At 40.6% G+C, this 11,277-nt stretch overlaps 1 protein-coding gene across 1 annotated transcript; it reads right to left on the bottom strand.

Annotated features, from left to right (window-relative positions):
* Nucleotides 1-763: 763 nt before the first annotated feature.
* On the bottom strand, nt 764-10,092 carry LOC134037012 (C-X-C chemokine receptor type 4-like). The gene is made up of 5 exons (XM_062482288.1): nt 10,078-10,092; nt 9,423-9,619; nt 9,084-9,174; nt 4,094-4,165; nt 764-1,500 (listed from the first exon to the last, which is right to left on the bottom strand). Exons 1-5 carry the CDS (start codon nt 10,090-10,092, stop codon nt 1,090-1,092), a joined length of 786 nt encoding a protein of 261 aa, XP_062338272.1. The 3' UTR covers nt 764-1,089.
* Between the last annotated feature and the right edge of the window lie 1,185 nt (nt 10,093-11,277).

Below are 11,277 nucleotides of genomic sequence, written 5' to 3'. Positions count from 1 at the left end.
TAAATGTAACATACTCACTCCATCTTCCAGAGTACTTTAAGATCCTTCATACCTTTCATGTTTGTTCACCTGTTTTTGATTATCGTTAGTAGAGTATATAACCTGGGTTTTTGTTTTACTTGGTTGTCGGTTATTATGCGCTACACTGCCCTGACGTATCTCGTGTCAGAGGTTTTCATTATTGTTCGGAGTATGGGCCTCCGTTGTTGCAAATCCCAGAAGTTATTAACCCTTGTGCTACCTTAGGGTCGTTTTGACCCATAGGTATGTTTTACTAACTTTTCATGCTAAAAAAACAAAGTGAAACATTTTCTCTATCCTTTGCGTGGTATCGGGGTTGTTTTGACCACAGCTATGTTGTGCTAACTTTTCATGCTAAAAAAACAAAGTGAAACATTTTCGCTATCCTTCGCGAGGTATCGGGGTCATCTTGACCACAGCTATGTTGTGCTAACTTTTCATGCTAAAAAAACAAAGTGAAACATTTTCTCTATCCTTCACGCGGTTTTTGTCTGTTCCCACACTACTCCTCTAGGAGCATTGTGTGGGGGTTGCCTTTTTCTCTCCTCCTCTCTCCTCATGTTATGCTGTAACTTTCTAGTTGGCGCTAGAAAGCCACTAGTCTGAAACCTAGTTTCATTCTCAATATAATGTTTCAGTGCTTTTGACATGCGTTTGTTTAGAACCATCATGAGTCAAAGTTGAGTCATAGTTGGTGTGTGTGATGATGATGACAGTGATATAGACACATCCAAGACTACCAGCACTAACTGGGATGGAGGGAGGGGTGAACACCTCCAAAATAATTGAAACTAACACACACACAACCACACACACACACACATACTGACAACTCTGAGAGACAGGAAGAGTAAGACAAAAAGTGAGAACATTTCATTTCGAAATTTTATTGTATATAAACAAACTTAAAAACAACAACATCAGTGACCCACAAACCCTATTTACAGAAACGTTTATCTTTCAGACAAGGGACAAAGTCATGGATCAGCAGACTACCCTCTTCCCATATATAGGACAAAGCATTTACACCCTCATCCAACCCACACCTACATCCACACCCATATTCTGTTAGCTGGAGTGTAGACTAAATGACTCAGACTCTGTGGTAGTAGAGGTTCCTGGGCGTCTAGGAGGTGGGCTCGTCATACTGGAGACGAGGTGACCGAGTGTTGAGTCCTCCCGTCTGGCGGACCTCTTGAAGTCCGCCCCCAGAAAGGCGTACAGCAGCGGGTTTAGACAGCAGTGGGCAAATGCCATGGGTTCAGCCACCGCCAGCCACACACTCAGCACCACCTCCAGACTGCAGCCCCTGGGAAGGACCTGTAGGCGCATGAGGGCATCCACAGTGATGCCAGCACCATACGGGAGCCAACACAGGAAGAAGCAGAGGATCAACGCCACAGTGGTCCTGACAGCTCTGCGCTTCTGTCTCTGCCCCTGCAGAAGGCCGCTGCGGGTCAGCCTGGACACGATGACACAGTGTGGAAGAAATTGCGATTTCCGGTGTGCTTACATTATTCACTAATCAATATAACTAGTCATTGGATACTAGTTAGTATGTTCTCATGTAAGCTTGCTATTAATAAGTGTAGATGGTGTCTATGTGTCAGGGTTAATAGATGTTCGTGATCAGGAGAAAGTACTGGGTAAACGTCCTTGGTCATGACTACAAGGAGAGCGCCAACTATGATCTCTCTAGTCTGAGTGGTCATGTGTTGGGAGCTGTGAATCTCTTCCTCTGAGACTGTTGTAACGTCATTACTGCCTGACTGTCACTATCTATGTTTACATTCCTGTGCCCTATAAAAGATGGTCCTCCGGCTTTCAGAGCTGAGAGAGACATGATTGAGACCTAAGCATGGTGTTGTGTGGTCATTTATTGTCAGAGGTCTGGTTTTCTCTCCCAATCTGCAGATTGATAATACTTATTAAAATCCAGAACTCAACTGAACTTAGTCACTCCGTTTATTTTTTTTACAATTCCATAAACCCAAACAGTTAATTAAGAAAAATAATTCAAACATTAACATAAGAAATGCTAGTCTCAAGACAAAACCCATTGTACCCCGTACACCACAAAGTCCAGGTTGTCGGAACTGATGCCATGGTCGTGCATCCGTAGTGGCCATCTTCAGTTGAATGTAGGCAAACTTCAGTCAGGCGGTGTAGTCTAGTCGAATCGATTGCAAACGACTATCAAATTGCTCAGGGAAACTTTCAACGACACTGCACTTCGCGTACAGCTCGGAAATTTCCTTGGTACTACGCAGAACGCGTATCCTCTGCTTCCGTCTCCGGACAAGGTGCACGCAATGGTTAGCGTGTATCCACGTTGCTCTCCTCTCCGATCTTAACCACCGGATTAGTCGTCAGGAGAATCTGGTATGGCCCCGTCCACCTTGGGTTTTACCAGGCGTTTCAGGTCCTTCACCACGATCCAGTCCTCTGGTATCAAATCATGCAGCGGTCCAGTCATAGAAATAGCCTCCTTCACCTGCCTGTGAATCTCACACAAAATACACTCCAAAAAGGTTGCACAGTGATAAACAAGCACATTCTCACAGAGTTAAAGGTAACTGACTTCTTGTCGTCTGACTTCGTCTTCAAAGTTCTGTTCTCTCATTCAACTGAAGTGATTAACACAATGTTGAATCCTATCAACACCAAAATAACTTCCTTAAACAAGTGTGACCCATTATCATTACATAACCTCAAAGAAAAATCCCATCGAAAATAATCTAAATTAACAAAAGCTTGATCACTGAGCCCCTGAGAAGTCTAAAACTTCTTCCCATCAACAATCATTAAACAGTATCACTTCTCCAAAAATTGAACTCTACAAAATCCATCTATCAATACCCAAATAGTTTCTCTAACCTTAACTGTGAAGCTTATCGTGTTTAAATTCCTTTTCTCATAATACTTGTCCCACATATGAAATATTAACAAAATGTCTATGCATCCATTACAAATCCTCTTGTATGCTAAAATAATGCATTCTTCTTGATATCACACAAACTGTAGAGGCATGATCTTTCCATGTGTTAACTTAGCAAAATCTCAAGATAAATGTTTTATGCAGACCATACAACCTCCATTTTTTATTCTCATATCCTTCCTTTTTCCAAAACGCATTTTCTTGTGGATTTGTCCAAGTTCGAATCTCCATTCCACCATTCCTTTCTCCATCTGTCCGCTGTATTCTGTAATTCTTATCAAATATACTCAAACACAACAAAATTCTCACTCTGGGTTAAATACAGTCCAATATTTTCAACTCAGCAATATCATATCAAACCCTCACAATCCTATCACAAATCCAAACTACTGAAGCTAAATTCATAAAACCATAAAACCCCCATAGTCACTCTCTGTTTGGATCAGTCAGTCATCAGTCAGTCATAAATTCCTAAACGTCATCTCTTCCTCTCTAAGAAGCCTGCGCTTCCCTTAAAGAACCTGTAACAAATGTTGTATCAAGGTCACACAACAATTTTCCTCAAAAGAGTCCTGTAAGCCCAAATTTGTCAAGTTAGGCTCATCCGGACATAGCAACATCATCTCATCACTTCCTGTAAACATATCAACATCAAAAACATATTCTAGTTAGTTCATCAATGCATTCAGGCAATCTAGAAACTGCTCCAGCTAGTATCAGCACTAGCATTTTCCCTGTGGAATAATCATAATTGTTAGAGTGAATTCCACATTTGCATACAGCAATTTGTGTCCCAGATCAAACTAAGAAATTTCCTGTTTCCATACCTTTCCCAAAATCATATGTAACACCAATGATGTATTTAACTATCAGTAAAAATATTTCAACTCTTTTCCCTTTTATGAATTAACAAGCTTACACTGAAGCAACCAACTTTTGAACCAATTTGTATAAAATAAAACTATTTTTAGAAAACAGCCAAATTACGAATAACCTCAACTTTTAGTCTCTTATTATCTTTTCTTCAAAAACCTTTAGGAACAGTTCAAATGAATACCTTTAAATTTCAGATTCCCTTTTAATTTTTTTCTGTATTTAAATACACCAAATCAACTCTCTCTTTTTCCAAGACATGTAGAAAACTAGCATCACTACCCTAAACCAGAATTTAATCTGTATGATTCCAAAATAAAACATAGACCATAAAATGTTCTTAATGTAACCATTAACCAAACTTATACCCCATCTATATTTCTATATAGGTTAGATAGGTAGAACTTCATAACTTGCTTTGGCTGCAGTCCAGAACAAGCTACTTAGCACAAACCATCATAACCACAATTTATCAGACTTAATGAGTCTTCCCAAATTATTTCAAAACCAAATTATCATAACCCTCTTCATGAACCAATACCATAATAAAACAACCTCATCACAGCCTAACTGTTTATCCCAAAACATTATACCATGCCCTTAAGACAAAAGAAAATATAAACTCTCCCTTTTTCTTTTAAACCTTTAAATTCACAATTTAACATAAACCCGTAAAACAAAACCTTATTCTTTAACTCCTCAAAAGTTTTATCAAAGCATGTAATGTATACACCTTTGAATATTCCTATATTTACCAGCTATCTCAATTACTCTTTGTTAGTGAATCAACTCAAATAAACAATCGCGCATTTCAAACTTGCATCAAACAGCGCGCTCTGGAACAAAGCAAAAACTCTCAACCTTTTTTCATTTCTTTTAAACAACACAGATGGTTGGCGTTTACCATCTATTCACTTAATTTTGCTAAAGTATAACTTTTCCAATCCAATTAGAACTAATTTATGAACCAAGGTCTAATTTCTGCATTTTTATGGATACCATCACACATCACAGATTTTCCGCTCGTAAATACAAGTTCTGGTCTGAAAGGCTCCTACCTCCCAGTTTGGCTAGGATTTAGAACAAATGTTAAATCATACATTTGTAAACCACCAAACTTCGAATTAATCTAAACGGACACATCTTTCACCATTAATACTCACATAATTATGCAGAATTACACCCTCTGGGATCACCTTTGTAAGACTCAACGTAACGGGACTCTTTTAGCCCCCACCTTTCCTCGGAATTTCTGAAACTCATTTAAAATGTCCTCAAACAAACAAAACCTTGTTAGCAAATGTTTCAAAATACTCATCACGTAACATATTTCAAAAGTAACCAAATTAATATGTAAATTCGCTTCAAATTTATCTATTTCTCTAAATTTTCGTCTTAGTCAATTTCTCAATTTCCATCTGCGCATGCGCCATGCGGTTACTCATCCTGGATCTCAAATATCAAGCTGCAATTCCTTTACTAGCCTGTACCCGCCTGTCGGTGTGTTAGTTTGTTAGCCAATGTCGTTGCCATAGTTGCAAATTCAACTTCCTGGACTCTCCTTTGTCTCAGGACAGAACAAAATGCACTTCCTCCACGTTTTCACCATTAGCCATTAACCAACAGTCACAGCCTAGATTTTCTTTACAATTACAACCATTAGTACTATTTTATTTTCAACATAAAAATTAGGCTCCGAAATCTACATGCACCTAATATCACTCGTCAGAGGACGACAGTTTACCCATGTATTAGCATTCTGGTTGGACAAAGCTTCAACTTCAAGTCCATTTAAATAGGTAAATACGAATACCACCAAACCCAACACATTTCAACAAATCATCTCAGCAGCAATAAACACACATATGTAGCACCTTTGCCCTTAACAACAATCGCAATTCAGTCTCTCTAACTAGTTCCCCTTGTATACACTTAAGTCCCTCGGACTGGCTCAATCTTTCTAATCACTTCTTCATAACCCTTTACATATTTCTTTAAACAACAGTAACATCTGTGAACTTCCACAAAATTAATTAAAAACCATCGAACATTTCCAGACATAAACAAAAATATTCCTTAAACAACATAACATTTCCGTTTGAACACATAACTTTCTATAAAAGTTTCAATAACCCCGGGATTGTAATTCTTAAAATGAATACCGCTTTTATTGCCAAAACTGGCCTTTTACCAATTATCCTACCCAAACACAAAATTTCCAGCGCGTTATTCAATAACGAATCAAGCTCATAATATAGAAAATCGGTCTGTACATAATTTCCAAATCAAGAGTATGGCAACTCACAATATTTTCTTAAGTTCGACAAAGAAACAGAAACACACATCTGTTTTCCCAACCAATATACTTCTCAATTCAACGTCAAATTCTCAATAAAATGAGTGTTTTTTTTTTTTGTTGATTTTTTGCACTCATGTGTGGGCACTGCACGCAGAATGAACTTCACTGAAAGAATCAACTTCCGCTAGGCTCAAGCGCATGCGCCTCTTTTCAAGTGGAGAATTCAGTCAAAGAATTAACATTAGCATTTTCAAAACAGAATGTCTCCGTCTTCAAAAACAAATGCCTTCTGGCGGTAATCAGACCGATGTAAAGTCTAACATCAAACATATAACGGTTAACACAGAGTTGTAAAACAATCGTTTCTCCTCTACCAACAGTGTCATAACCGATAAACATTGTACGTCACCAGTTCGGAACTCAACTTCCTCACGAACCCCTCTGATTTGAGAGTTCGCTCACAATTTCCAAAAAAAAACTTTCAACAGTGATGACACATCTCCGGACATTCACGTACATTTTGCTCAAATTCCCACAATTAAAGCACGCATTTTGGATTGACCATACCTAGCAATTCGTGTTGGCCTACATGTTTTCAACAGCATGTCAACACGCTCTGCATCAGCTTTGACCACAGCCCACAACACGCTTATTCCAAACACAACAGGGACTCAAACCCTTTGTTCCGGAGAGGACTTTAACCTTTCCTTCTTGGAAACACAATGGCAATTGCAAGTCAAGGCACAAGCTTCAATCTTTGCGGGAATCCAAAGCAAATCTATAAAAAACATTCCAGGATCCTACTTTCTTGACTTTTCCTAGATATAACCGGCTGTCAGAAGAAATGGCAAATGTCTGACCTCTTCGTATTCTGTTCTCGCATTCCCGCAAACCCTCATGCGCCTGCGCATCCTGCCGCAACACCCCTGGCTGCGGATGAGGCGAAATTTGTTTGCGGAACAGCCAGAAAATCTCAATCGTGAATCTGTGGGGAAATAGATGAAAAATTCCCCACACTATTCTGTCCTAATATTTCTTTATCCCTCTACCTATCTCCATCCAATCAGAAAAAAAGCTCTCCAATCAGGCTAAAATCTATTCTTTTCTCCACTTCAAAAAAAATTGTGTATCTATTTCTCTCCACGAACCCATTTCGCAATACAATAAGGTCCTTAAAACAAAACGACTCCACACTCGAAAATCCACATTTATCAATCCATATTTGCATTTGCAATAAACTATCGTTACCATACTTTTGCTTCATGTAATCGATGTTTGGACAGGTCAATTCTGTCTCCAGACCATTCATTTTCAGAATTACAATCCATAAACGATAACCAACGACGGAAAATAAAGACACAATTACTCCTTTTCGTTTCTAAAAACAATTAAATTCCGACTTCCCAACATTCAATGAAAATAACTGCACAATCATAAATTACAAATATTCAAACCGAAAAAATAATTAAAATTTCGAAAAGTAATTAAAATTTTGATTTTTGTAATTTGTATATAGCTTGAATAATAGACACCATTAGTTACTCATACTTCTTTTAACCTCAAAAAACATATAAAACAAAAATGAACACGTGTGTAAAAAACTCAAAACCTCTACTTTGAAATTTCACAGGCCTATACTTCCTAACTTTTGTTCTCCACCTTCAGGGACTCAAACCCTTTCTAAACACTCACTCACACAGCTGATTTCCTCACAAGTATACTTTTCTCTCGGGACTTAGAATCACGTTTAGGTCGTTAATAAATAAGAACTGCACCAATGCCAATACAATTTCTCAAACTATCACTAACCCAACATATTCTAATCCTTAGGGTCTCAAAAAGACACATAACACGATATAACATGTGAATTTATCTCCCTCTATGTGTTTGTTCGTCAACAACACTATCTCTGTGGGTGTCCGTCGACACACTTCTGCAGACATTTTTTTTTACGACTTTCACGTAAAAGGTAGGTTCAACAACCTTACCTTATTAATTCGTACGACTTTACACGTACAGGACAGTTTTACCTCTGCCCAATTACTTACTTAACCGAATTATTGACAATAGCCTAAAAAACACACATTTAGACAACTCAATATCACACAGTAACCAAAAGAATATCTCACCGGTTCTTTTGAAGACCCCGCGGCAGCCACAAAACGTCCAACGGGCGCCCCCCCTGGCCCTGCCGTCTCACGCATGGCGGAAGGAAAGGCGTTTTTTTGCCGGAAGATCAATTCGCCGAGGGGAGCCGCCTGCTGAACGCCGTAGACCAATGAGGATCCCCCTACTGGCCACCAAGTGTAATGGCAGAAATTCAAGCGGCACTGTGTAGATTTGAATAGTCAAGAGATGGCGGTTACAATACATTTATTTTGCTTATACAGATCATGATTTAACAAAGTACTTTGTGATCAGTCATAACGAAGGAGGTGCTAGCCACAGGTCGTTCGCCAGAGTGATACAGAACAACCCCAAAACCCTGCCTTATATAAACTTTAGATCAAATGGTTTTTCTGAACTCTGTGATTGGTCAGCACTGCTCAGTGACAGTGACTTCATATCAAGTTCCCACGGTTCTTTATTGTGGCCTCTCTCCCCAAACCAGTCAAATGGTCAACTTTCCTTTGTGTGGGCACTTCAAACAAGTATTTGATTAACCCCACCCATTGCAACAGGAAGGGTCAGAGCAGCAGATCACAATAACAATACAGTTGAATTCACATTGTCTCCAGACCAACTGTCTCTTCCTCCCCAGGTGACAAGAACCCTCTCAGGTCACCCAGACTTCCCGTCTCTTAGACTTCACGTCTCCTAGTTATAAAACTGCAAATGGCATCTCTACCAAATGGAGTTGACTCTTAATCAACTTTAGACTTCCGTTAAAACACATTCCTCATATATGAAACACACACATTATAACTGTATTCCAAAATTTCCATGACAGGCATCCGCTGCCCAGAACGGGAGCGTCAGCACAAAGAGAAGATCGGCAGCAGAGAGGTGCAGCCGGTAGCGGTCTGTCAGACTCAATTTTGACCTGGGGACAATCAGATAAAACCACTCTGTGTGTCATCTTCTACATCAGAATCAGAATGTGTTTTATCCGCCATGTAATGTGTTGTAACACAAACAAGGAATTTACTGTGACAGGAAGGTGCATACAATAAACGAATGTACGGATCTTTCGTTCTTTCTTTTTCAAAAGATTAAAATGTACAAAGTGACTAAACTTACTAAAGGACTAAACTAATATAACATCTTTGTCATCGTCTTCTTTATTCTCACCTGCGCTTGCAGCCAAGCACCATCAACACCAGGCCGTTCCCAGTGGTGCCCAGGACAAAGATGAAGCCGTAGACCACAGGGAGGAACACTCTCTGGAGGTCAAGGGTTATAACTTGATCCAGTTCACACGGATCCTCCAGGGCCAGCCCCAAGTCGCCAAAACCAGTGTCGTTTATGTCATAGTCAAACACAATATGCTGTAGGGAGGAAGAGAGAGACAGAGACAGAGCGACAGATAGGAGGGGCAACAGTCATGAGATACATAGAAAGACACTAGTAGATGAAGTGAGAGAGAATAAGCAGTTTCACAAGCCACCATAACTTGCCTTGGTAAAAAAGGATGACATGATGACTGTTCAAAACTGAAAAGATTCTTGACCAAACATATATATATATATATTTTTTTTTAAGTTGCACAATACTCTTTCTATTTGCTGAGACCAACTTTCCAGACTATAATGATCCTTTATACTTTTTATAAATATCCTTTATCTAAAGATATATTTCAAAGACCCCAAAGAACTAGACAGGCCTGCCACATTGTGACTGTGGGACCTTCCATTGGGGAGCAGTTGTAAAATGCCCTTCAATGTACACCTACAAATCATAGATACGTAAATACAACAACAAAGCTGAATAAGACCTTGCCGCATACCGCATAGTAGGACATGATTGAGCGGAGCCTGTGTCTCTGTCTCCTCTGCTGAGCGGAGCTGAGTACACTTCTCCCTTCAGTGGAGTTTAATATCTCTCCCATTCACCCCCAGAGCCCATACAAGTCTTGGTAGGAGGACTACACTTCCTCGTCTCAGTTGGAGAAATACACTGCCTCGTCTCTGTTGGAGAAATGCACTTTTCATCCCGGTTGGAAGAATAGACTTCTTCATCTCGGTCGGACAAATGAGTTCCCTTCCCCCCATCGTCTCTGTTGGAGTAATGCACTTTCTCATCCCGGTTGGAAGAATAGACTTCCTCATCTCGGTCGGACAAATGAGCGCCCATCCCCCCCCACCATCTCTGTCGGAGGAAATGAGCGCCCATCCCCCACCCCTGCAACTAAATGAGCGAATACTGAGCGCTTGGACATTGAGTGCGCGAGGAGGTTGTCTGGGAAAGTGCTACTACTTACATACATTCAGTGGGTTAGGGTCAGGCCAGCAGCCGTCCTCTAGAGTCACGCAGCTATGGCTGATGATTTTACTGCGCTACAAGTTCTACAGCAGATGTTTGCAAATGTCGAGCAGGGGGACTCTGAAGAGGAGGCAGAGGATGTGTCAGAAGAAGAAGACGTGGAAGAGCGCCATGCAGAGAATGTGTCAGAAGAAGAAGAAGAACGCAACGCCGACAATGATCATCATGAGGACCAAGTCCCAGATACTTTCGTGTCAAAAAACGGCAAAATCCAATGGTCTTCGGTTCCGTATGGGACTCAGAGGATGCCGCCGCCGCCGCCGCCGCATAAAAACACAGAGAGGCCCCCCGGACCCACAGCTTACGCCGTTTCCCACGCTCATGACATGGTCTCCACGTTTTTACTCTTTGTCACGCCATAAATCGAAAGAGTGATCTTGGACGAGACAAATCGGGAAGGCTATCTGAAACGCGGAGAGGAGTGGAAAGCCATGGACGCCACTGACCTACGTGCCTACATAGGGCTGCTAATCCTGGCAGGGGTGTACAAGTCTCGAGGCGAAGCGGGCGCTAGTCTATGGGATGCACAAAGCTGCAGTGATTTTCCGCGCTACGATGCTGCTCAAACTCTTTTACACTTACTCGTCAACGATACGATTTGACGACCGTGGGACACGAGTGGCGAGACGCGCCACAGACAAGTTGGCGGCGATACGAGAGGTCT

Source organism: Osmerus eperlanus, chromosome 2 (assembly GCF_963692335.1).
Source record: "Osmerus eperlanus chromosome 2, fOsmEpe2.1, whole genome shotgun sequence".
NCBI lineage: Eukaryota > Metazoa > Chordata > Actinopteri > Osmeriformes > Osmeridae > Osmerus > Osmerus eperlanus.
This window is presented reverse-complemented; position numbering and strand designations above follow the sequence as displayed.